This window comes from Juglans microcarpa x Juglans regia, chromosome 8S (assembly GCF_004785595.1).
Source record: "Juglans microcarpa x Juglans regia isolate MS1-56 chromosome 8S, Jm3101_v1.0, whole genome shotgun sequence".
In the NCBI taxonomy this organism is placed as follows: Eukaryota; Viridiplantae; Streptophyta; class Magnoliopsida; order Fagales; family Juglandaceae; genus Juglans; species Juglans microcarpa x Juglans regia.
The window spans coordinates 14,532,195-14,560,148 of NC_054609.1; the positions used below are offsets into that span (position 1 = coordinate 14,532,195).

General features: G+C 35.5%; 2 protein-coding genes across 2 annotated transcripts; one reads left to right on the forward strand and one right to left on the reverse strand.

Moving 5' to 3' along the window:
• The first annotated feature begins 13,014 nt into the window (after positions 1-13,014).
• LOC121245121 (kinesin-like protein NACK1) lies at positions 13,015-19,664 on the forward strand. Its single transcript, XM_041143437.1, has 15 exons — positions 13,015-13,230; positions 14,248-14,594; positions 14,725-14,814; positions 14,898-14,998; positions 15,592-15,708; positions 15,806-15,887; positions 15,982-16,049; positions 16,133-16,192; positions 16,287-16,411; positions 16,964-17,162; positions 17,261-17,371; positions 17,472-17,564; positions 17,694-18,650; positions 18,794-19,116; positions 19,193-19,664. Exons 2-15 carry the CDS (start codon positions 14,357-14,359, stop codon positions 19,518-19,520), a joined length of 2,892 nt encoding a protein of 963 aa, XP_040999371.1. The 5' UTR covers positions 13,015-13,230; positions 14,248-14,356; the 3' UTR covers positions 19,521-19,664.
• Positions 19,665-21,024: 1,360 nt separating this feature from the next.
• On the reverse strand, positions 21,025-21,422 carry LOC121245124 (non-specific lipid-transfer protein 2). Its single transcript, XM_041143438.1, has one exon. The coding sequence runs from the start codon at positions 21,313-21,315 to the stop codon at positions 21,037-21,039; it is 279 nt and encodes a 92-aa protein (XP_040999372.1). The 5' UTR covers positions 21,316-21,422; the 3' UTR covers positions 21,025-21,036.
• Positions 21,423-27,954: the final 6,532 nt, after the last annotated feature.

The following is a 27,954-nucleotide window of genomic DNA, read 5'->3' on the forward strand; positions in this document are numbered from 1 at the left end:
TAAGGCAAGGAAGACACGAACTATGGTGAGTTTAGCCACTGGACTGAATGTTTCTTGGAAATCAAAACCTTCTCTTTAAGTATACCCCTTGGCTATAAGTTTAGCTTTGTGTCTTTCAAAAGAACATCAGATTTAAGCTTGAATTTGTAGACATATTTATAACCAATGACAGTTTTGTTGGGGGTGAGAGAGGTAACAATCCAAGTATTATTTTCTTTTGAGGCACTGAAATCAGCTTGCATTGCATCTTGCCAATGTTTAAATTTCACAACTTCACTATAGGAGTTAGGTTTAGAAAATAGAGAGAGGGAAACACAAAAGGATTGGTGAGATGGGGATAGGTGTTTGTAGGTGAGGTGATGATTGAGTGGATGAAATGTGGATGATGGAGAGGATGCATTGAGAGGTGAGGATTCTGCTATTTGACAATGGTATTTTTGTAGATAGGCAGGTTGATGCCTATCTCTGGTGGACCTTTAAGGAGGTGGATCAAGAGATGAGATATCATGGAGCTCATCAAGATGAGGTGAAGGAAGAGGTGGATCAAAAGAGGTAGTAGGTAGAGGTGTTTCAAGAGGAGGTGGTTGAGATTGGAGAGTAGAATTGGATGTGTTAGATTGTAGCTCATTAAGAGGAGGTGGAAAGTAGTTATTTGGTGGTGGAGGAGACAAAACCAGATTATGAGGGAAGGATGAATGAATGTCTAAAGAGGAATGAGAGGAGGGTGTGGAGGTGGACGAGTGGAATGGAAAAATAGATTCATGGAATATTACATTCCTAGAAATAAAGGTGGAATGAGTCCCTATGTCATAGAGCTTGTAACCTTTGATATTTGCAGAGTTCCTAGAAAAATGCAAGGTCTGGCTCGAGGTTCAAACTTGGTTTTGTGTTGCTTAGGAGTGCTAGCATAACTTAGGTAGCCAAAGACTCGAAGATGAGCATAGGAGGGTGGTGATGAAAAGAACCTTTCATAGGGAGACTAGTTAGAAAGGAGGGGAATAGGGATCCTATTGATGATGTATGTTGCAGTTAAGATGGCATCTCCCCAAAAAGGAATAGGTAAACCAGCTTGAAAAATGAGTGCCCTGGCAACATTCAAGAGGTGTTGGTGTTTCCTCTCAACAACACCATTCTGTTGAGGGGTATACACACATGTTTTTGGTGAATGATGCCATGGTCTTTATAAAAATTAGTCGTCTCGAATTCCAGGCCATTACCAGTTCTAATTTTCTTAACTTTCCTATTAAATTGAGTGTGTATGAGCTGAAAGAAAGACTGTAGGATATGTCTTGTGTCTAATTTTAGCTTTATTAAAAAAATCCAAGTGATTCATGAATAATCATCCACAATGGTTAAGAAGTAATGAAAGCCTTAAATTGATGCTTGAGAATATGGGTCCCATATATCACAAATGAATTAAGTCAAAAGGAAATGAACTAGTGGATACACTTGGAAGAAAGGGAAGATGCTTCTACTTGGCCGAATGACAGATTTTACAATGAGATAGGTCATTGGACTTTATATTAGGAACAAGAGAATGAAAAATATTCATTCTTTATGAAGATAAATGTCCTAATCTAAAGTGCCATAGATCAAAATCTTGTTGTATAGCCGCTTGATTGACTCGAGCTTGATTGGGAAAAGTTAAAGAAGGGTTGACGTTACTGTCATGAGAAGGAGGCAACAGATAAAAGAAGCCAGTATGAACTTTAGCAAGTCTAATCTTCATCCATAAAGAGAGGACCTGAATGAAGCAAAGATCTTTTAAGAAAAACAAACATGTATTTGGTTTTTGAGTGAGCTTGCTAAATGAGATAAGGTTGAAAGTGAATGAGGGTACACATAAGACATCAATTAGTGATAGTGAATCTGACAGCTTAACAGTGCCTATCTGTGTGACTTGAGCATTTGTACCATTTGGGAGTTGCACGAAGGCTTGTATGTATGAAGAGGGATTTTCAAAGAAGGAGGTGGAGCACACCATGTGATTAGTGGCTCTTGTGTCCATGATCCATGACCCATGGTGTGTTACAGATATCAGAGTGCTTATGCTGGGAAGATAAACTGTGTTTACATTGATTCACAGTACTGAGATGAGAGTGATCACCCGGTATGGAAAGAGTGGAGAGGTAATGATGATTACCTGCTAAATTTGAGTAAGGTGTGGTCGAGGAGCTGGTTTCAGTAGTGTTTGGTTTGGCAGGAGCAGGTCTAGGCAAATTGGTTTGGTTTTGTTCTAAAGGAAGCACCTGGTACAAATCTTTTTTTATAATAAATAAAATCGTTTTGTAATAAAATACTAAAATCATAAATGAGAGAGTGTACATAATCATTTATTAAAATTTTTCAAAGTATGTGCTATAAAAAGTCATAACTTTAAAATCTATGTACATGATCTAAGCCACTATCATGCCTCCCTGGACTAAGTCTCGTCCTGCAGCTCTACCTTCATAATATTCTAACTTGGGGTAGTTTACAAATATAAAACAAATTAAAATGAACCGATGACTTAGGAAGAAACCCATCATAATGTAAATATATTTAACATAAGGATTTCATAAAAGTTTTCATACTGAGAACTTAAAGTCGTGATCATTGTATTGAATTCTCTTATTAACTAACTAATCTGACTGACCAATATACCTAACCCTGTGTGCGAGATTATGCACCAGCCACACGTCTTGCGGCCACAAGGGGAGTCGCTAATAGTATTCTAGCATACTATGGTGGACCCGTTTGAGTCTGTGGCTTGCATATCCACCCTAAAACTGCATTGATACCATTCCTAAATTTTCATCTTATTAAATGGTCTGATCTTTTCTTACAATTGATTATAAAAAGGATTATGTGTCTTATGCATTGTGAGATGTATGATATGTATAATGCATATATAGCTATAAATGCGTAATGAAATATGATGAATGAGTGCTTGCAAATATTATGACTTACGTGGTATATAAACACTGGCTTCCAAAAAATTGTCTTTAATAATTATATATATAGCTACCTAACGTATGTTAATCCAGATTTATGATCAAGTTACTTACCTTGTAGTGCTAATCTGATATTTTTGGGACGTGACTGATTTCCTTTCATAGGCTCGGCTGCTACACTTACGGAGGTTTATGATTTTTACAAATAACACACGGAAGGGAAGATGCTTATAGAGATATTTGGGAGAGGGTTCCAACGAGTTCCAGTCGGACTTGGTCACGATCATTCAAGAAGTGAGTTTGAATTTAAAAACATGATATATTAGTTCATTCAATGTAGGATTGACAGTGACTGACATTGCGTATGAGACTTCAATCATTGATTTTTCATTGAAATAAATTTCTAATGACCGATCTTTAAATTTTAAAAGGAGTCTAACTCTTTCAATAAATAATAAATGAGATTTAATTTAATGACTGAGATTTAATCTAAAAGGAGTGATACCACAAACGACAACATGACATCACTCAATATAAGAGGTTGTTATATATTATATATATATATAAATATATATATATATATATATATATATATATATAAAGCTGATATGTGATATCACTTAAAGTAAGTTGTAAATGGGTGCTATTATATGACACGACCCGTGATCCAACACGAATACGATACGTAATTAGTAAATTTGGGTATGATATAAATGGATTCGAGTCAAAAAGAATTGATCTATTAAAACATGATTAATACATAGATTAATAATGGATCGACCCGCTTAACCCAAAATCAATATGCAATAACCTATTTACATTTTATTTCAAAATTAATAGTCAGTAAGGCAAAGGAAGTCCCATCAAAGCCTTCAAAGAACTTGGAACTGGCACTCCAGTATTAAAGAAATCTTTACTAGATCAGCCTTCACACCCTCCTTAAAAATTATGTGGCCAAGATAATCTATTTTAGTGACCCAAAATCTGCAATTCGATCTCTTGGCAAACAAACTATCATTACAAGAAATCAGGTCTGCATATATGCTTCTTCAAAACTATCAAAACTGCTCTTAAATGTTGCAAGTGTTCTTCAATGCTTCTGCTATAAAACATTACACATTCATCTGAATTGATACCATCCTAAAACTACATTGATACCATTCATCTGAATTTTCATCTTATTAAATGGTCTGATCTTTTCTTACAATTGATTATAAAAAAGATTATGTGTCTTATGCAATGTGAGATGTATGATACGTATAATGCATATATAGCTATAAATGCGTAATGAAACATGATGAATGAGTGCTTGCAAATATTATGACTTACATGGTATATAAACACTGGCTTCCAAAAGATTATGTGTCGTATGCAATGTGAGATGTATGATATGTATAATGCATATATAGCTATAAATGCGTAATGAAACATGATGAATGAGTGCTTGCAAATATTATGACTTACGTGGTATATAAACACTGGCTTCCAAAAAATTGTCTTTAATAATTATATATATAACAAGCTAATGTATATTAATCCTAATTTATGATCAAGCTAATTATTTTGTAGCGTTAATTCGATATTTTTGGGGCGTGACTGATTTCCTTTCATGGGCTCGGCTGCTACACTTATGGAGGTTTATGATTTTTTCAAATAACACAGAAGGGAAGGTGCTTATAGAGATACTTGGGCGAGGGTTCCAACGAGTTCAAGTCGAACTTGGTCACGATCATTCAAGAAGAGAGTTTGAATTTAAAAACATGATATATTAGTTCATTTAATGTAGGATTGGCAGTGACTGAGATTGCGTAGGAGACTTCAATCATTGATGATTTTACATTTAAATAAATTTCTAATGACTAATCTTTAAATTCTAAAAAGAGTCTAACTCATTCAATAAGTAATAAATGAGATTTAATCTAATGACTGAGATTTAATCTAAAAGGAGTGATACCAGGAAGACAACATGATATCACTCAATATAAGAGGTCGTTATATATATATATAAAGTTGATATGTGAAATCACATAAAGTAAGTTGTATAGGGGTGCTATCATGTGACACAACTCGTGATCCCAACACTAATACAATACGTAATTAGTAAGTTTGGATTTGATATAAATGAGTTTGAGTCAAAACGAGTTGACATGTTAAGACACGATTAATAATAGATCGACCCGCTTAACCCAAAATCAACATGCAATAACCTGTTTACATTTTATTTCAAAATTAATAGCAAGTAAGGCCAAGGAACCCCCCTCAAAGCCGTCAAAGAAGTTGGAACTGACACTCCAGTATTGAAGAAATCTTTACTTGATCAACCTTCACACCCTCCTTAGAAATTATGTGGCCAAGATAATCTATCTTAGTGACCCCAAATCTGCAATTCGATCTCTTAGCAAACAAACTATACTTTTCAAAACTATCAAAACTTTTCTTAAATGTTGCAAGTGTTCTCCAATGCTTCTACTATAAACCAATATGTCATCAAAAATACTAACACAAATCTTCTCAAGAAGGGCTTGAACACCTCATTCATTAGCCCTTGAAATGTCTCTGATGCATTAGTGAACCCAAAAAGCATCACTAGAAATTCATAGTGATCTTCATGTGTCCTAAAGTGTGACGCCCCCAATCCCTGTTTGGGATGGAATAGAGACTTAGAGTGTCGAGACATGTAACACAAGGTTACGTATCCCTGTTCATGACAGCTAATATGTAATGCATCCTAGTATGCAACTAGCAGTATGAAATCATCGCAGCAGAAATAAAAGGTTAAGGTGAAAAATACGCTAGAATAACTAAAACATCTCAACTTCATTTGAAAATCATCATGTTCAAAATATTAAAGTAGAATAGACTTATATACAAAGTCATATCATTCTCTTCATGCGATCTATGGTATAAAGGACTTAGACTATGAATATCAAAATTAAGTCCAACTTCCTCTGCAGATCCAGCTCCTTCTCAATCATGCAAATCCAGTACTCCATCAATCTCGTCCTGATCAATCCCTGACACAACTTCTATCATTCCGAGTAGAATGATAGTGGTTCCATAGAAGGGTGAGATTTACTTGAAATCTCAGTAAGTTAAACAACTAACTGATACAAAGATAAATCAATCATGAAAAATGATAAATATGCAATGCATGAGATGCAGAAAATCAATGTGCATGTCTCCCATCCAGATTTCTCAACATCTTTTAAAAATATGGAGACACGAGTTTTTACTTAGTAATTTCGCCATCATTTTTTAAAAGACATAACTTCTTCATAAAAATTTTATCATAAACTTTCATCATCATAGACTTACATCATTATCTTAATTAATAACATAACATCTGGAAATCTCACAATTCCCCAAATGCACTGTCTACCGATGATCGTAATATAACTTACGTTGAAACTACGTTGTCTATAGACTCGTTCTCAATGCATTGGTAAATAACATAACATCATAAAAATCATAACGTGTACACCCACCAGCATTAGGTGTCATAACATGTTGACTTCGCTCTGGTGTTCTTTAAAAATGACCCATTCGAAACTTGTTGACTGTTCTTCGTCAAACCGAAGGTTACCACTCCATTATAAAACACTCTAGAGTGGACAGAGTAGTTCCACCAGGATAATTTTCCATCTTAGCCTTTGGGGTTGTGATAAAATGATTTTCATGCAATGATTTGGAAAATATGTTTCATGACATGTGCATGTGTAGCAACTTTCATGAAAAATGACATTTATAAATATAATATGTAAAAATGGTGAAAATGTCATATGTTATGTAAGTATGCACCCAATGTGTCATATAACATGAAAATTTATACTCAAAATGATAATTGAAAAATAAATAAAGCATTTATCAATAATTCATAAGAAAATTATCACGGTGTAAGTTAAAGGCCAACTTACAAACTTTTAGGGAAATTTGAAATTAGCTTCGTAGTTGCGTAAATCATGTGTATACTAAGTTAGGGTCAATAATCTTATGGATAGCTTCAAAATCAAAGGTTTTAGAAATTGGGTATTAACAAAAATATCCCTAGATTTTCAAAAATTGTCATTTAGGCCCTAAATTTTCACTAATTGTAAATAAACTCTAAATTTAACCACATTTCATGGACTTCATATTTTTGGCATTCTAAAACCATCTATACCCTTGGATTTTTAAAATTCAAAGTGAAACTTATCCAATTAGTCCCAACTAGTGGCATGCATCCTAGTTGATGTCTATGTGTATTTTCAACTATTGATCCCTATGAATGCATACATATGAGATTTTCTTAAATCACTAATGATCACTAACATCTTTAGAAACATTATGAAGTCTAATTCTTGAGTAATCAAGTTCATTCCAACACCTAATCAAAACTAAGAAATCTTTAATCACCAATATGTTTAAAATCGATTCATGCTTGATAATCAAAACAAGATAGATTAAAACCTATCATGGCATGCTTCTAATCACAAATTTAACCTTCCATAATCATGTTAAGATAATGATATATCATATCAAATCATGCTTAGGACATACCATAGCTAAATTTCTAATTGAAAACATTCAGTCATTCAAACTTTCTTTTAATTGACCCGGTTTTGTAGTAAGCATTATAACCTCCTAAAAAATCAACCAAATTTCGTACCAACACTTAGAAACAAAACTTTACATATAGCTAATATCAAAATGAAGAAAATTTACAAATTATGTGGTCTTCCAACCACTCTAGACTGCCTTATACAAGAACACTCAAGAACTTACCAAAACTCACTCGGTTTGCACTCTTTTGATCTCTAAGAGGGGGAAATGATTTCAAGGCTTAAGAGGATGCTTGGAGCTATGGTGTGGGTAAAATGAGAAGGGGAGGGATGTATTTATAGGTGGCTAAGGTGTGAGGGGCGTTGACTTAGGTGCTTGGTGATTGGTTGAAGTGGGAGGTGCTCAAATCTGAAAAATTTTCAAATTTGCTTGCATGAGCTTAGGTCACTTGTGCAGAATGAAATAGTGCCCTAAACTACTATCATTTTCTCTCCATAGTACCTGCAAGGGTCTTGTAGATGACTCCAAGTCATAGGGCATCATTTCGGTAGCAGAAGATCCCTCAAACCTCCCTTGAAAATAGGTGGATGGAGGTGGTTTTGTGGTGGCAGAAAATCAATTTGGTTTTGGATTTTTTGGGCAGCAAAAATGAGTTAAAATCCTTCATGATGGTCATGGGACTTCTTGGTGATTAGGTGGAGAAGGAGGTGGCGTGAGGTAGTGGTGCAAACCATGGCAAGAGGCTGGTTCAAATTCAATCCAAACAGTTTCTACACAAACTAGATCAAGGTGCACCCAGTTGGGTTCTTTGAGTTGGTTGATGCAACCAATTTCGTCTAAGGCTCAAACTGAGTTTGGGAGGGTCTCATGAGGTGTTTAAGCACCATATAACCTTGAGGACAAACTACACAAATGTTGGGCCCAATGAAAGTGATTAACCCATAATTAAAAGCCTAATATAGCGTACTTAAGGGTTAATCAAGGGTTAATTAAGCGGGGTGTTACATGAAGGTTGTCTTATGAACATCTTCTACCCTTACATGAATCTAATAATAGCCTAATCTAAGAGCAAACTTAGAAAAAATCTCAGCCCCCCACAATTCATCTAAGAGTTCATCAATAACTGGAATTGAAAACTTATCTTTAATAGTTTCATGATTTAGAGCCCTAAAATCCACACACATCATATAGCTGCCATCAGCCTTCCTATTACACATCTTATAAGACATGTGATGAAAAAGGGCTCCAACTTGGCCTGATTACACTAGTTTGTAACAAATCTTTTCTATTTCACTTTTCTGATAGTAAAAAGGATACTTATAAGGTTGACTGAGATGGACTATGTTCCCTCCTTGAGTATGATTTTGTGACCACACTTTCTTGAAGGAGGAAGTCTAGTAGGCTCATAAAAAGTCTTTTGAAACTGCCACAACAATTCATTCACTTCTTGCTAACATATTTATGCCTTCTCACTGTCTTCATTCAATATCAATTGCAACAAACATCCTCTCTTCTCTACTAAAGAGGGTTTAAAGAAACAATGGCCCTCCTTTTATAGAGATTTCCCTAGTTGACGGCCCTTGCAGCAACATCTTCGTGCCCTTTATTTGGAATTCTGTAACTAACTTAAGGAAGTCCCAAACAATAGGACCTAGAGTCTTTAATTATTGAACCCTAAGAACCACATCACAACCCCCCAAAGTCAACACGTGTTAAGACACAGGAAATTTATTTCCCTGAATCTTAACCAAAGTATTCTCACAATTGATTGTACTCAATAGCTTTTCACCATTTGCAACTTGCTCTTGTTGGTCTCTTCAATTTTTAATCTTGCCAACTATGCCACCCCTAGATCTAGGAAGTTATGTATACTTCCCGAATCCACAAGAATTACCACAGGCTGTACCCTCATTAGCCTCATTTTATTAGCACTTCGTGAGCCAAAAATTGCATGGATGGAAATATGAAATTTCTCTTCAGGTGCCTCTACTTCTTCTTCTTCCATCACTGACTCATTGTTCACATTATCTGAATTCAATTCCTCCCCATCTCTACCTTCCTCTACTTGTAAAAGGTAAACCTTCAAATTCTTACAAACATGGCTTGGGTTTCACTTTTTATCACAGTGGTAACACAAGTCTTTCCACTTCTTTTCATCCATTTATAAGGAAGATATCTTTCTACGAGGCCCCAAATTCTTCTGAAATCTTTTGCAAATATCTTCACTGTCCCTAGAAAACTATCCATCCCCATTATTCACCATTGATCCCAAGGCCTTCAAGAGCTCCAAACATACTCTTGTTGGTTCTTGGCCAATCCAAATGCAACACTTAGATTGACGGAGTTGAGCATTCGAGTGGGCAATCAAATCTCATTTTTAAGGTCACTCAAGAAGCAACTCAACTTATGCTTCTATGAGAGACCTTTCAATCTATTTATAGACCTTCATATTGGGCCTTATAAGCAGCAACTGTAGTAGTTTGCTTCAATCGAGCCAAAGACTCCATGAGATCGTCATATGCAATGGGACCAAACCTTATTTGCATGGCCTTAACATATGAATCCCACCCATTAAATTGGCCATTGTTTATAGCATCTTGATACCAGACTAAGGTTTCACCCTCCATATGGTACGAAGCCATCAAGTGCCTTTGATTTATAGATGCTTAATGGAAATCAAAGTATTGGTTTGGGTTGCTTTGAAAATCCAACTCGCAGGATTATTTCCATCAAAATAGGAAAAATCCAATTGGACCCCTAGGCATAAACCCTCTACCATCTTGCATTACTACACAAGATTTTTGCACTACTTCTCCATGAGGGTGATGCTTAATTAAAGTTCTCATTATATCATGCATTTGATCTAACCTTTCCGTAATTACTTGAATGGTTTGTTGTTGCCCATCCAATTGCTTTTGTAAAGCTTCCTGCTATCCTTGTCGTGCCCTCGATGCTATTGATCGTGTCCTGTTTGCCATTAGAGGATCATCCTCTCTGATACCAATGTTAGGATTGAACTTGCAACCAAAATAGTTAAGAGAAATAGCTATTGAAAAACAAGAACAAGAAAGAGAAGAATCCAAGAACTGAACTCTTGGAGAGAATGACTAGATTTATTCAAGGCAAAACCCACCTCCAAAATAAATCAACACTAAACAACTTCAATGCCTTTGATGCAAATACGGAGATTGTTCCATGAATGATGTTCCGTGAATCAAGTTGAATGGAGATTATGCAGGAATGAAGATTACTTCATCGAGGAATTTAATAGATTTATTTTTGAATTCTTGTTTATCTAATTTGTTTTGAATTCTTGTTATTTTGATTAGTTCTTTCCTAATTTATTTCCTAGTTTGTTGCAATCAATGTAATCCTTTAAACAAAGTCGAAATGGAATGGAGAAGGCAGTTGCCATTTTTTACAAGTTTGAACTTTTATTTTGTAGACTCCAATTTACAAAGAGATTTTGTATTTTCCCTCTTGGTTATCAACGTGACGTTGATCCTTGAGGTTCTTTGCACCAGCCTCCTTCCTTCAGTTTCTTCCCTTTTATACTTCAGTTTGTTTACAAAGCATTACACATAAAAATGCCACGTATCAGACTAACGTTCAAATTACGTCTAAACTCACCGTTTCACTTATTACACAAAATGCAACGTTCCTTTTAACTACACAGCCTCTCTTGAACACACCGTTTCACTAAAAACTCAATGAATCATTTAAGAACTTCATATTTCCCGCCCCATGACACAGAATCCAGTAGGGAGAAGGAAACTGTGAAAAATAGAATAGAATGCGGGGGCCCGCAAGAAACCAAAGAATGGGTGAAGAATATCTTAAGGGCAAGCCCCATGCGGCGGTTTGGAGGGTGTGTGGTTGTCTGAAGCTCCTTTTTGGGTTGAACAATACCTAATATTTTTAGAGATACGACCCAGTCAAATGCTTCTATTTTTACTTATATTTATCGAGAACTGTTACAGACACAAAGAGATTACATAAAAATAAATCTACAAACTAATATAGCTTCATGAGATCTGTTAGATCTACTTTATAATTAATAAAAGTAATTTTACAATCAAATATACTACATCAAATCACGTCAATTTGTAAGTTTGTTTTCATGCGATCCTTTTGTGGCTAACGTCTTTTTCATTTTTATCACATGTGATGTGGCTCATATAATTATTTTATACAGTGCTGAGGTGGCAGGTTATATCTATTAGAGGGTGTTAATGCCCCAAAACCGGCACATCCGTTCCAAAGCGAGCTGCCCTGGGAAACCCATCTATTTCTAGCTTGAACTGTGCAATCCAAGTGGGTGGCAGGTCGAGTCGGTAGAAATAAAAAATTGAAATAGACTTGGTTTGAGTTTTAGAAGTTACAGACATAAAAGCAAACGACTATAGGTGAAAAAAAAGAAAAAACCGCAATTAGGCTGCAAGCCTTTATTCTGTATGCCTACGTCAATGGGCATTAGATACACATCACAAGGTTTCAAACCTAAACCTCTGGCCATTAGGCCTTAGGTTATAATAACTTAAGAAAAATCAACTATAAAAACACATTTACGTTAACGCATAATAGAACTTTTAAACATATTAGAAACTATTTATTTTAAGGATTAATGAAAAATTTAGTACATTGGTTCTACTCATTTTTCTACAATTCACTAGGTTTCACAAGCTGGCATTAAGACTTCTTTCCATATATACCATTTTTAATAAATTCATGGAACACCCGCATTATATTGTCTTTGATCATCACCTCCCAACACTCTTGAAAGAATGCCATACAGTACCCATTTGGATCGGGTCTCTTTTTCGTATTCATATCTTTCTCCACTTGAAGAACCTCTCTAGCTCCTCAAATGGCCTTTCTGTTGGGTTATGGAGCCAGATTTTGAATTGAAAATATGTCAAGCCAAGAGTTTGCTCTTTCTCTGCTCGCTCGAGCTTGTAAAATGGAACTGGAACTGGCTTGAGACATGAAACAGAAGAACAGAAATCTCCCTCTTTCAAATCTCCATCTCTTTGTATTTTCTCGCTTCTTTTCTCTTTTTTTTTTTTTTTTTTTTTTTTATAAAGTGATGTGGAACTGTGTCATGACGGATTAGTACCTCGCGCTTGTACATCATCCGACTGATCCGTAAGTGAATCTTAACAAATAATTTTCAATCATTTAATATCATAATATAAGATAATTAAAAAATAATGATAAAAAAGATTGTGTGCAGGATGGATCAATCACAATCCATAAGAACTCAAACTATAAATCACATTTTATGCTTGGAAAAAAAAAAAAAAACATTATAACAATAAACCGTGGGGCACCTCAACATGTAACCTTTTGCTTTTTATCCTTTTTTGTTGGATAATTTAATTCAAAATCATAATCGGTGAGAGATATTGAAATATTAAATCATAATTAATAATTCTTTCAAAAAAAATTCATAATTAATAATAATAATAATAGAAACTAGCCGTTGGGTATCCAAAATTCAAATTGTTTGGTCATAAAGAGTAAGACAAAAGAATATCAGAGCGCTTCTCTCTCTCTCTCTCTAAACCCTAGAAACCGTCTTTCATTTCACGGTAAATCTTTCTTTAACACTCCCCTCTCTCCTTCCCTCTCCAGCACTTTCTCTGCGTGTGTACATACTTCTGCTCTTCGTGTTTGGAGGGTTGTTGATCTATTCGATTGGTTTCGCCTGCTCGGATCCGATTGTTGCCTACTGAAATTCTTGAGTTTGGAGGCTTCCGTAAGTGTTTTTTTCTTTCCGTTTGTTAATCATTTACGCTCTTTGGTATATCCATTTTGTTTAGATCTCAGCATTCGATGCTGAAAGCCCAATGGCTAATCGAGAATATTTATCTATTTCTTTGTGTGTTTACTGTTTAATGCCAATGAAGATAAAGTCCATGAGATTTGGTTTTTCTTATTAAGGTTCCTTCTATGACTCAATGCGACTTCTTTGATCAGTGTTTGGAAATGGAATCTTTTTGGCGATTTTAAAGTCATCAGCTTCAAACTCTTAACAATATGGAAGTTAAAATTAGGAATTATGTGGAATTTGTGTACAAATTAGGAAATCTTTTTACGATTTTATCTCAACTGACAATGAAAACGAGTAGAAAAAGTTGGAGAAAAAAATTATATAATAATAATAATAATAATAATTGATATTTCGTTCTTATTCATGTAGTTCCTGAAAATAAGAATAAACGAAATAACTTCAAAATTCTCACTTTGAAAAGTTTATTTGGACTTATTCGACCCGTTTAATTTTTCCTCGTTTTTGTTCAAAACAACAAAACCATGAAGAGAGTAAATAATTGGCATCCTGAGTGAAAATATCTGGAATGAATAGGATAAGGAATAAGTTAGTACAAGACTGAATTGATTTCCGAAAATTCGAAAACTAAAAAATTTTAGTTTTTATTTTTGTTTAGTCTTCATTATATATTGTGCTATATTTTTGTTGTATTTGAAGATTTCTGGCAGCAAAACACTGAGGAAATTTAAAACAAATGAAGAATTATGCATTTCTTTTTTCATGCATGCCACTTTTTTTGTTGGTTCGTTTCTTCCTTCACTACGTTTTAATGTACCCTTTAGAGGGTCAATATTGAATTTCATTCGACAAATCATCTTCATCATTCTGATTGTTTTAATAATTATGTGATTCTAATTGTGTTGTCATAGACTGACCACGATGGATTTTCAGAGTATTTTCGAACTTGATAGCTCCTGATATCCTATTTTGTGTCGATTCCAGTGGCAGTTTGATTCTACAGCCTCTTGTAGTAGAGGCCTAGTTTCCCGCTTCTTTTTGGTGTTCTTGGTAGTTCAAATTTTTTGGGGAAGAGAAGTGCTTAAGAATAAAAATGACGGTCAGAACACCAGGAACACCAACTTCAAAAATTGATAGGACACCAGCATCAACCCCTGGAGGGCCACGAGCTAGGGAAGAGAAGATTGTAGTTACAGTACGGTTAAGGCCGTTAAGCAAAAGGGAGCAGTTAGCCAAAGACCAAGTGGCATGGGAGTGCATTGATGATCACACAATTGTGTACAAACCACCACCTCAGGACCGATCAGCTCAATCAGCCTCATTCACATTTGGTAGTTAATGATGTTATCTCCTCTCCTATATATACTACCTATAAATCTTTTTTCCTTTTTCTTATCTCAAAAATGTTTGGTTGACTACTTAAGAAAAAAGTTGTCAGTTAATAGTCTTTTATATTTGCAGATAAAGTTTTTGGTCCTGTGAGCCTAACTGAAGCAGTATATGAGGAAGGAGTAAAGAATGTTGCCCTATCTGCTTTGATGGGCATCAATGGTAGCAAAATTTTTAATTTGTTTATCTTGGCTAGCTTTTAGTGTTGTTTTCAATTATATAACCAATTATATATCTAATTGCAGCAACTATTTTCGCATATGGACAAACTAGCAGTGGTAAGACGTACACAATGAGAGGAATAACTGAGAAAGCTGTTAATGACATCTACAGGCATATAATAAATGTAAGCTTTGTCAGAACCTTATTAATCATTTCCGGGAATTGTGGCTCCTGATGAGAAACCTTCAGCTGTTGCTTGAGTTCCATATGGTGCGAAGCATTGTACTCGCTTTTTGTTTTTTTTTTTTTTTTTTTTTTTTGGGGGGGGGGGGGGGGAGTTAAAGTATGTTTATACTATGATAAATTATTTCTTACGTGATAAATTTTTTAACTCAAGTAGGAGGCCATGTCCAATTCTATGTGTAAGTTGGGCATAGATGGGAAGAAATATAAGCATGTATAAAATATGTTTAAATCCTTTGAGGTGATCGTGGAATCCCCCTGCTGTAATGTGGAGGGGGCTTTTGAAAAGAGAATTTTTGTTTTGATACACGGCCAGCATAAACTGTTAAAGTATGTTCATACCAAAAGTAATTTTGATAAATTTCTTAACTCAAGTAGGAGGCCATGTCTAGGTATACATGTAAGTTAGGCAAAGATAGGAAGAAATTTAAACATATTTTTTTTATGTTTAAATCCTTTGAGGTGATGCTGCAATGTGCTTCACAACTGATTCTCTGGTTGATGAAACTGATTTACTCTTTGAAATGATTGCAGACCCCTGAGAGAGATTTCACAGTAAAAATTTCTGGACTCGAAATATACAATGAGAATGTTAGAGACCTGTTAAATTCAGAATCTGGTCGCAATCTAAAGCTGTTGGACGATCCAGAGGTAATGTATCCACAATTGTTTTTAGGACTCAAGTGCTTTGACTTTGAGAGAGTTTCCCCCCTCATCAAGTGGAACTTTTTTCACTCCCTGCATGCAGAAAGGTACTATGATTGAGAAGTTGGTAGAGGAAACAGCAAGTGATGATCAGCACTTGAGAAAATTGATCAGTATTTGTGAGGGTAAATAAGCGTTATTCTTGTGCGTGATTTAATTTACCTTCCGTATAAATGTAATTTCTTGGTTGGAATTAATAGTTTTTCTTTGGTTTTGTAGCTCAAAGGCAAGTTGGTGAAACTGCCCTTAACGATAACAGCTCACGGTCACACCAGATAATAAGGCTTGTAAGTCTTGTGGATCTTGATTTCTTTTGATGCTTCTTACATGAAGTCTCTTCTAACATGCTAATCATTGGCTTTTTAAACAGACAATTGAAAGTACTCTGCGTGAAAATTCTGATTGTGTGAGGTCTTTTGTCGCAAGCTTGGTAAATATAGACCATTCTTATATTTTTTTTCTTCTAATTTGAATTTTATCAGTAGTTAGTTTCATTACAATATATTAATATCTGTAATCTGCAGAATTTCGTTGATCTGGCTGGGAGTGAAAGAGCTTCACAGACACATGCAGATGGTGCTAGGCTCAGGGAAGGATGCCATATTAACCTTAGCTTGATGACACTTACCACAGTAATTAGAAAGCTCAGGTCAGAATCTACTAGAGCATATATTTCGAATCTACTAGAGCATATATTTTGATCTGGAGACATAATAGACGTTTAAAAGCCTGCTTCCATTCCAACCTTACTATTTTCTTATTCTTTTTTTTGCATTTACAAGACTTTTCCTCTCTCATGCAATTTTACCTGTCGCAATTTGGCTCTAGCAAAGAAACACATCTTCCTACCATACATGAGAATCTCGACTATAGCTTCATGCTCCTTAAGTTATAGGTGGTGAATCCAAATAGAATACGTCATCGTGATTTAATGTTTTGATGGAAGCCTTCAGATCATATAGATCCAGAACATAGGATCAGGTGTGATTTGATAGAAGCCTAAGAATCATATAGATTCCCGGAATGCAATGCTTAAATAAATAGTCAGGAGTTGATCACTTGGTGAGCATTCTGCAAAGAGTGCAAGAAGTATTTTTTATGATGTACACATTCTGCTAAACAGCTTATTGGTTTTGATTATATTGTTATAAGTCTGTTATGTTAATATTCTGTACTCACCTCTTTAATTATTTACACGCAGTGTTGGCAAAAGAACTGGCCATATACCCTACAGGGACTCGAAACTCACTCGTATATTGCAGCACTCGCTTGGTGGGAATGCACGCACTGCCATCATATGTACTTTGAGTCCAGCACTGAGTCATGTTGAACAATCTCGAAATACTCTTTACTTTGCCACCCGGGCGAAGGAAGTAACGAATAATGCACGAGTTAACATGGTACCTTTGCTTAGTCCTCACTGTGTTAACTTGCCTTCTCCCAACTGGTTTTATATAAACACAATCAATTATCTGTTTTTTCTTAAACATCTTATCAGGTTGTTTCAGACAAGCAGCTAGTGAAACATTTACAGAAAGAAGTAGCCAGGCTGGAAGCAGAATTGCGCACTCCTGATCCATCAAAGGAAAAAGAATTGAAAATCCGGCAGGTAAATTTCAAAGCATGTTTGAATTGACATTGACCTTGAAGTTAATGCGGTGGGTGGAATCAAATCCCTGATATATGTAACATTATTTGACCACGTCCAGATGGAGATGGAAATTGAAGAATTGAGACGCCAAAGAGATCTTGCACAAACTCAGGTGGATGAATTACAAAAAAAACTTCAGGAGGACCAGCAGGTCTCTCTCTCTCTCTCTCACTCTCACACACACACACACACTCACATAAACGAGATACATTATTTATTTAAACTTTCTCACAAAAGGGAAAAAATAGTTTCAACTTTACCTTACATTTCTATTGTTCAGGGTTTAAACCCATTTGAATCACCCCGTCCATCAGTGAAGAAGTGTCTCTCCTATACTGGTGTGCTATCACCAAAACTTGAAGGCAAGGAGATAGGCCATGGTGACAAAGTAAGAAGTATGATGTTAAGGCAATCAATGAGGCAATCATCAACTGCACCATTCACCCTTATGCATGAAATTCGCAAACTAGAACATCTTCAGGAGCAGCTTGGAGAAGAAGCAAATCGAGCACTTGAAGTACTGCAAAAGGAAGTGGCTTGTCATAGACTGGGTAACCAGGATGCAGCTGAAACAATTGCAAAACTGCAGGCAGAAATAAGGGAAATTAGTGCTGTGCGTTCGGAACCAAAAGAAGTTGAAGTTGGAAGTATGGTTGCTCCAAATAAGAGTGTCAGTGCTAATCTGAAGGAAGAGATTACAAGACTTCATTCACAGGGCAGCACCATTGCCAACCTTGAGGAGCAGCTTGAAAGTGTTCAGAAGTCAATAGACAAATTGGTAATGTCTCTTCCAAGCAATAACCATCAGTATAACGGTGAATCACTGCCCAAGACTAAGAAGGAATCAAAAAAGAAGAAGTTACTTCCTTTGGCTTCAAGTAATACTGTCAACCGGCAAAATTTTATAAGATCTCCTTGCTCCCCTTTGTCTGCTTCTCGGCAAATTTTGGTTCCTGATATTGAAAATAGATCTCCTGAGCATGATGACCATGTGTCCACTGAGACACTGACAGAGTCTGAAAAGGGGACACCAACAAAGAGTGAAGAAGGTGGAGATATCTCATCTAAGGAAAACAATTCAGGCTATAGACGTTCTAGTTCGGTGAACATGAAGAAAATGCAGAAGATGTTCCAAAATGCGGCAGAAGAGAATGTAAGAAGCATAAGAGCATATGTAACAGAACTGAAGGAACGTGTGGCTAAACTTCAATACCAAAAACAACTACTTGTTTGCCAGGTACAACCTACTTGTCTTCATAGTTGTTAAGTTTGTCTTACTTTGTCCCCTAGATAGGGAAGTTCATTTTATTCACTTTGTGTAGTGAGTATAGTCACTTCTGCCATTCTATCATTTCATATGCATCTTTTTACGTATTCTAGGTGCTGGAGCTTGAAGCAAATGAAGCAGCTGGGTACAATCTGGAGGATGAAGAAAACACATTTGAGCCAGCAGAGCCACAGGTTCCATGGCAAGTAACTTTCAGGAAGCAAAGGCAGCAGATAATTGAGTTGTGGGATGTCTGCCATGTCTCCATCATTCATAGGACCCAGTTTTATTTGTTATTTAAAGGGGATCCAGCTGATCAAATTTACATGGAAGTGGAGCTTAGGCGCTTGACTTGGTTGCAGCAGCACCTAGCAGAACTTGGGAATGCAAGCCCAGCTCAAATAGGAGATGATCCCCCAATCTCTTTGTCATCAAGGTTTTTCCTCTCTCTCACTCCCCCCCCCATTTTCCAGACAACAAAAATTAAATTCCATATCTTGTTCTATGTGCAGTATTAGAGCATTGAAGCGCGAAAGGGAGTTCCTTGCAAAGAGGGTGACCTCGCATTTGACTGCAGATGAGAGAGATGCATTGTACATTAAATGGGATGTCCCACTTGAAGGGAAGCAGAGGAAGATGCAGTTCATAAACAAACTTTGGACAGATCCCCATGATGCTAATCATGTACAGGAGAGTGCTGAAATTGTGGCAAAGCTGGTAGGGTTCTGTGAAGGCGGCAACATTTCAAAGGAGATGTTCGAGCTTAATTTTGTGCTTCCATCTGATAAGAGGCCATGGCTTACGGGCTGGAATCAAATTTCAAACCTTCTTCATTTGTGAAACAATTTCATTTGTTTGTAAGTAAAATTCTTATCTCTTGTACATGTAATTGAGTTTTGGGGCTTTCCTCCATAATGTCTTGTTATTTCTTTCTTGTGTGACTGATTAAGCCAAAGGATTATAAAAAAATTAATTCCCCCGGTATCCATCTGATTAGAAATTTTGGATATAGTTAGTGTTTTTGGTTATCTTAAGGTTTCTTGTAGGTTTCAACCAAAAATTGGGCACTGGCAATACTTGCCATAAAAGGTTACTGGCAGCATGAATGATAACTATCTTAAACCTGCACCATTACTGTGATTACTTTTTATTAATGGTATGACACTTATGGATGAGTGCTCAAGATTAAGTTCTCTATAATCATGAATTCAAATTGTATGGGGCAAACAGAAATTATGTTATGCAGAGGCTATTTTGCTTCTAAGCATAATGAATCTGTTCTATTTTTTCTTCTTTGATGGTTTGCCATTCTTCAGCAATTTTAGTGTCAGTTGTAAGAACTGCAATAAAATTATCCTTTCATGGAATGTCGATTGGAAGGATTATTGATTCCAACCAGCGACAGATGTGCGTAATTCTCATTACCTTCAGTGCTCCTTCAGAGCTACAAATAATGCAAGACCTATGGAGTTCTCAAAAGTTCAAAAACATAAGAAATGGTGGCTTACCAATTCCTTCAGTAAATGCTAATGCCATTTATGAGGAATGCAGTTTAAACATCTCTCATGGAACTAAAAATTTGGATTTTTTTTTTCTTTTTTTTTTTTTTGCTTTCTGCATTCACTTGAAGCTTATTACACCATCAGTATATTCTCTAGTGGTTTTGCAGTCCACTTTCCATACATGGTAACCATGCAAATACAGATGAAGCAAAAGGCTAATATTTAAATTTCACCTACTTTTTTTGGTGTTCATTTTTAAAGGAAAGAAGATCTCTAGCTAGAAGCTTCGCATGACAACTCTTTATCTCTGTGTCTCAAATGGTCTGGCAGATTTGACAAGATCTACTTATCTTCCAATTTCTTACATGATTAGTACCTCTTCATCTTTGTATCTGTCTCACATATGCATGATGGAACTTCTAATCCAAATAAATTGTGAAATGCCCTTTTCAATTTTTATATGTATGTGCCCGAGACATGGAGTCCATACTCATCCCATTCGTCCATAGTGGGGAATACTGTGTGTGTGTGTGTGTGTGTGTGAGAGAGAGAGAGAGAGAGAGAGAGAGCACTTTAGGAAACATTGCCATGATTCACCATTGATGTTGATAATGCATAAATTAGTGGCCTTGGAAGAACTTGTAAGTATATGATGAAAAATCACACCAACAGACTAGGGGAACATGTGCGCATGACCCCGCATTATTACAACCTTCTACTAGCATATGATATAGGAGAGACCACACCCAACTTTAAAAGTAAATTAACTCTCTAATCTCCACCCTAAAGCTAATACATCAAAGAAGCATGATGCATATAGAATGGAGAAGTCCTTCCTTGAATGATTTAGGGATCTAGCACTTGGGGAAAGGAGTTCCACAAGTGTTAGCAACTTTCCTTGCATTGGGGGAGTCGACAAACTTTTTGAGGTTCGGGTTCTTGAGGTACTGGCAGAGGCAGGGTTTCTGTTCCTTGATCTTACTGCAGCACAGGGAAGATGGTGGATTTGAAGATGTCATTGCACCCACACAGGGGCTCAGCTGTGTGGGGTTGCATGTTACTGCCATTGTTACCTCTGTTTTTGCCAGGAGCAGCACCAGCAGAGTGCACACTGCAATGTATGATGCCTTCATTTCACTCACTTGAGGATGTGGCTAAAGATGTGTGTCTGTATGTCAGTGTGTGTGTGTGTGAGAGAGAGAGAGAGAGATGGTGGGGTGTGTGTGGTGCATTTGGCTGGGGTTTCCTTTCAATTTATAGAGGAGATGTGGGTAAAATGAACATCGAAAAGGAACAGCTAGAGTGAAAGGGATTTTTCATATCATTCATCTCTGATCTGAAAATTGTTACCAAAAGAATTGTATTTGAAAAATACAAAAGAATAGAGGCCCTCTACTTTAAAGTTGATCCAGTGCATAAAGAAGGAGATTATTTCCTACCAAAGGATCTAGCATGCGAAGAAAACTGTTTGATCCAATGATTGCAGCCGATTTTAATAATTTTTTTAGAGGGCAGCTGTCCTCACATTCTATTCTTGGCATTCTGCCCACAAAATTTGAGTTTAGGGAAATCATTATGCTTGAGGAGGGTGCAGCCCATTCGACAAACAGCTTATATCAATTTTTTGTATCGCTTTTTTTTTTCTTTTTTTAAACATTTGGAGATAGGAGGTTTCGAATCCAAAACTTTCATTTTGAAAGCTGAAATTTATGTCAATCAGGCCACAGGTTTTTTACAATCCTCGAAAATGGGAACGTTTCAAACCTTTTTTTCCCAGATTTTTTACAATCCTCGGAAATGGGAACGTTTCAAACCTTTTTTTCCCGTATGAAATCGGCTTGATTTAAGTTTGATGCTTCCTGATGAATACATCTTCATGTTCTATTGAAAAGAATATTCCAGAATAAAGTAGTGAATTGAAAAAAAAAAAAAAAAAACTTTCTTTTTAGTTTTCATTCTGTAATTAATTTACCCTTATGATAATGACAAAATAAACTGTGTAAGCACCTAATGCGTGTGAGAGAGAGAGAGAGTATATTCACATCAACACTATGAAGTAACAGCCGAATAACACATTAAAGTCAAGCAGGAAGATTTTTTTTGTAATTATTTTTACACAAAAGTCAGTAAGCTTTATCTGGTTGCAAGAGCAATCATCATTCAACGAAATACTTTAGTTATAAATAATTTTTATAAAAATAAATTTATAAATTAACGTGATATAATATGATATATTAAATTATAAAATTATTTTTATAATAAAATAAATTTAATATATCATATAAATCCACGTCAATTTATAAATTTAATTTTATAAAATTTTTTATAGATGTAGGTGTATCATATAAACTATTTTTTTGTTGAGTGTGATTATTATGCCGTCCCATATTGACCAGTGGGTTGTAAAAAGTTTTTTTTTTTTATCTTTTTATATTTTTTTAAAATATTTAAATATTTTTAAAAAATATATATATTAATATATTTAAAATCACTTTCTTAATCACTAAATTAAAAAAAAAAAAATTAACTATCGGTCGGATAAAATGGAGAAACAAAATAACTTTTTCCTTTTTTGTTACATATGGGACACTGCAAGAAGACTGTTTCCCTGCCAAAAGTCATCTCAATCTGATTAGCTCAGGCTTTAAACGTTCCCTTGTCCACTAATTATGTACACATCTCATATCCAGATTCAAAAGCTCTACCGATAGACACAAATAGCTGATCTGTCTCTGGTTTAAACTTCCAATACCCAGAAGTTTTCACTTATCTTCAGAAACTAGTACCCAGATTGGTCTGCAGCCAATGTTCTCGTGTGTTGTATGGAATGGCCTTTTCTTGAATAGCAGGCCTGAATCAACAATGATTTGCATGAAATTGTCGCATCCACCCAACTCATATATTATTTTTCTGAGTAAATCTAACATATTCTAGAGTGAAAAAGCAACACTGTTTCCCCCATCATGACAATCTTAACTGTAGAGAACTAGACCTCTCCCCACTTATTATGGGGCGCACGCCCACACACACATGGACATGTACATGTACATGTACATATGCATAACAATTGCTGGGTGCATGAAAGTGCAGTGTCCCACTTCTTAGTGCCACTTTGGTGTCCTGATGATGTGAGTAATGGCTGCATTTTTTCAGTGGTTTTCTTTGTTGAGCCAAGTGCATGCTGTCATCATTAGTTTGATCTGCACTAATGAGTTTTGTGTAATCATGATTGTAATCACTAATCATCCTTAACCCTTTTATCTGCAATGCTATTGTTATAGTCCCTTGACCTTAATTCTGGTGCCAACATGTCAAAGTGGGTTGGTTAGCTACGAGTGGAATAACAATGGAAAGAGGAAAGAATTCTACAGCCTTTTGTTGTGTAGGAAAAAAACCAAATGTGCCAGCTGATACTTGTTTTATAAAAGCTTTTGTATATTGAAGTTTTTAGTTTTTCACCCGAGTTATACATTTGTGTCAAGCAGGATTTTATTAGGATAAATTCTAGAGAAATGATGTAAGTGATGTAAGTGCCGTGCCCGTGCCGTGTAATTATTTAAAAATAAAAAATAAATATAAGATTTATATAAAAAAATTTATTTTTTAATAATAAATTTTATTTTTTTTTAAAATAACTGTATAGTATTTACATATTTTATGATTATATATAATATTTTTCTAAACTTTATTTATAAGTTTGTTTATTGACACACTCAACATACTGTTGATATGGAAGTCTTAACATATAAAGAAATATTGGTATTTTGAGTTAATTTTTCCGACTGATTTTTTTCAGTTGTGTTTGCGGATAGACTTACAAGTAGCAGACATCATTTATCAAACCTTGTACTCTTGCTCTGGTCAGGCGATGGGGACAAACAAACAAGAAAAAAGGTGATTACTCAAGGAAAAAAAGTGATGAATTGGACCCACGACACATCAAATTTCATACTTTGTCAAAATGTAAGTGGTAGATGACTTGACTATTTTAGAGGTAAACTTTTAGGAGGAACGTGTGAAAGGAAGAGTTATTTTGTAAGCATTTGCCAGTTTTCTGTAGGCGATTGGCAGGCGAGCTTTCATCGTACTTGATATTTGCAACAATTGTCTCCGCTTTTTCTTGGGATGTATAATGGATCTTGTGCGATTCATACAATGCTCATGTGTGTGGATCACATGTAACCTTCATTTATGTGGCACAAAAGAATCTCATACATTGATATGATATACTGTTTTTTTATTTTTTCTTTCTTTCTTTTCTCTCTATTTCTCCCCCTCTTCGTGCCTCTCCCTTCCTCCCCTTTCCCTCTCTCTTTCTCCCTCCTGAAGTGGTTTCCGACCACCATAGATGGTCAAAGGAAGGCGACCATCGATCACGGAAGCCATCGACTCAAATCCCGGCCACCTAGCGGCGGCCACGCACACAATGTGTGAAATGTGCATGGCAAGCTGCCATGAGCTCCATGCCGCCGATGCTACTTGGACCACAGGTGCCTTCTGCCCACCCTAAGGTGGTCTCAGACCACCATGGCCGACACAGAGAGATAGCACAGGGAGAGGGCAGGGGTGGCGAGCACCAAGGGAGGGAGAGAAAGAAAGAGAAAAAAAAAAATAGGGAGGAGATGTGGTACACAAGCAATGTGCCATATCAGTGTGTAAAATTTCTTTATGTAATTCTTTTGTGTCTATAATATTTTTCTTTAAGTTAAGATGCAATACTTTTTCTTTGATTCCCGCACTTACTACCCAAGGGAAGAAAAAACATGTTCCATCCATTCTAATAGACTTTTGTACCAGAAATTCATTGTCGCTTCTATCCTTCCATTTCCACCTATCTTATATTTTCTTTCTGTTTACTTTTCCATACTTACTGCAAGTCTTAAAGTCTACAGTTAAATTGTACGACTATACAAATAGAAGTATTGCTGTGTGGTGTCTTGGAAAAATGTCTACTACGAGTTTGCAGATTGTCCTTGTGAACACCAAAAAGAAAATAGAACACATTTTCATGTACCAACTCAAGAACTGAAAATCCCTTTAGCCTTCTAACTCGATTTTTCTAAGCCAGAAATTGGTCACTTTTACCTTGTTGTTTGGTGCTAAGTTCCCATGTTGAAAAAGAAACCCAATCGGGGTGTGAAATAAAATCATTAGAGCGTGAAAATGGATCATCATTGATCTTACTCAGAGTGAGAAGTCTACTCAGTCAAAATTAGAGTGCTTGATATCATTATGTGGACCCTTAAAACCATGGTACTTCATCTCTGTAATCTTTATGCTCACTTGATAAGTAATGAATCTTTTATCAATAAAGTTAGTAAAGTTTTTCCATGGCAGTGCTGGGCGGTGTCTAATTAAAAAACGAAAAAAGCCCACTATAAAAGATTTTGCAAAAACACTTCACTATCATAACTACCCACCACTGGCTGCTTTCCTGTTAAGACAACAAAGCTCCTACAAATTACAATAAATTTATAGTAAGAGTAACACAAATCATGCATGCTAACTGTCCAATCCTTATTTTTTTATTATGTGGAGGAATATCTCCAAGGTATGGCTCTTCGGATCTATCCGTATAGAGTAAATTCTGGTCTTATATACCGCATTTTTAAAAATTTTCCTATACGAAATTAGTTAAATTGTTGACTTTTTATTAAGGGGTATGCCTCCTAAAGATTATTTACATCTAAAGAAATTTGAACATTAGACTTAGGGGAGCATACCCACAAACCGAAAGCCTTTACCACTTGAGGCAATCCCTAAGAGGTTAACTGTCCAATCCGATAAAGCTTACATCCTTTATTGAGATTTGAATTGAAGTCACCTCTCAACAGTCATGATATATGCTGATGCTGTGCTTGTTTTATTAAAACTGGATCCAATAAAGCGTTTCAGTCTTAATGAGTCAAGCATGCTTAGTAACAGAACTACACATGTTGTACTGTGTAATTTGGGGTCAGAGTTATTAGTTGGGCATGCCTATGCAGCAACTCTTTGCAGAAAATGGTGGCCCCAGATGGTAAAGAGAAGTGGGTTTCATTTAATTTAAGGAGCTTTATATTTAAAAATAATAATAGATTATCACAGCACCTTTAAAAATCATAGTTTCTAATTACTATTCTGAGCACTAGCTTCTTAAAATGGTAGGTTTGAGATACATAATGTTAACCCGATTTAATTTATCGCACTTTAACATGCTCAAGTCAACGGACGAAGGATGCAACTAAATGTGAAACAAAAAGGCCATTTTCCCAGCTTTTTTTTTTTTTTTGTTTTTAAATATTGAAGAACCTCTCCAAAGCAGAGCCTTTCAGACTCACTCTTACAGAGTAAACTCTGATCCCGTGTATTACACCTTTAAAAATTTCTCTATACAAAATTGATTAAATCGTTAACTTTCATCAGAAAGTGTGGCCCAAATGATTGTTTGCATCTACAAGGTATTGAATCTTAGATCTTGACGAGAGTGATACTCTAAGACTAAGGCCTTTTTCACTTAATCTAACCCATTGGGGTTATACCCACCAAAATGATAATGCACATATGCATGATAATCCGAAAATTTTATCCGAAAACCTTATTTCATATCCTAGCTTCAACTGGGTAGTGATTTAAGGTAGAATCTCTAATTTTCAAATAAAGCTATAGTGTATAACTAGGGAACCATTAGGTAAGCAACCATTTGATCCAAAACACGCTCTTTCTAACTGAAATTTCCTTGTCTAATCAATCTAATGTACAGCAAAACATGCTCCTAATTCCCTCTACATGCTCTTCAAGTTGGAGAAAAATCATATGACCTGGGAGATCTGGCGATGCCAATGTAAAGCGTGGAAATTCAACTTTCCTTTGGAATGATAGTTGGCACCATTTGCTGCAGAAATGTGGTCGAGGAATAGTGTAATGACTCAATCAGCTGGATTACTGCCACCGTTTCAAGTGTTATTCTAGATGGTAGATATAATTGTCATCCTACCTGAGCTTAAGATTCAGTAGAAATTAGTCTTTGACCCGTGCATTAATGTGTGCAAATAATTAAAATAGAATAGTTAGGAGATGAGAAAGTCAAATGGGTAAATAGAGAAGAATCAATAGTTACATTAAGGCCATTTTAGATTCAGAGATGGATTGAGATGATTTTAAATGATTTGAATAAAATATTATTAAAATATTATTTTTAATATTATTATTGTTTTGAAATTTCAAAAAATTAAATTATTTATTATATTTTATATGAGAATTTGAAAAAGTTATAACGATGAAATGAGATAAATTTTCAATTCAAATAGGGGCTAAGATGATTTTTTTTTTTTTTAAACTGAAAAAGTAATAATAAAATGATAGAAGAGTTAAGTGTTGGGAAAGTCAAAGAGACAAGTACTTGGAAATCAATAACCAGTATAAGATGAAAAAAAAAAAGGCCTAACTATAAATGGTAGGGAACTTTGGTCTTCAAACTTTTTTTTAATCATTAGGCTTCGTTTGGAAACATAACTCATCTCAACTCATCATTACAACATTTTTAAATTCCAATACAAAATATAATAAACAATTCAATTTTTTCAAATCTCAAAACAATAATAATAATAATAAATAATATTCTAATAATATTTTTATCAATTCAACTCAACTCACTTCAACATCCAAATGCACTAATGTCAATAAATCGAGTGAGTTTATTGTGGTACTAATAAAGACAAAATAATGAAAGATTTTTTAACATATGAAGGGTTGGGATGGGCAAATAAAATGGAGTGATGAGTTAGCTCAAT

What these genes read in the sequence shown, in the direction of transcription:
- LOC121245124 (XM_041143438.1), bottom strand. Translation starts at nt 21,315, where the DNA reads ATGAAGGCATCATACATTGCAGTGTGCACTCTGCTGGTGCTGCTCCTG.
- LOC121245121 (XM_041143437.1), top strand. Translation starts at nt 14,357, where the DNA reads ATGACGGTCAGAACACCAGGAACACCAACTTCAAAAATTGATAGGACA. An exon ending in TCTACAGGCATATAATAAAT is followed by an intron (nt 14,999 to 15,591) that starts GTAAGCTTTGTC and finishes AAATGATTGCAG; the next exon opens with ACCCCTGAGAGAGATTTCAC. An exon ending in AAGAATTGAAAATCCGGCAG is followed by an intron (nt 17,372 to 17,471) that starts GTAAATTTCAAA and finishes GACCACGTCCAG; the next exon opens with ATGGAGATGGAAATTGAAGA.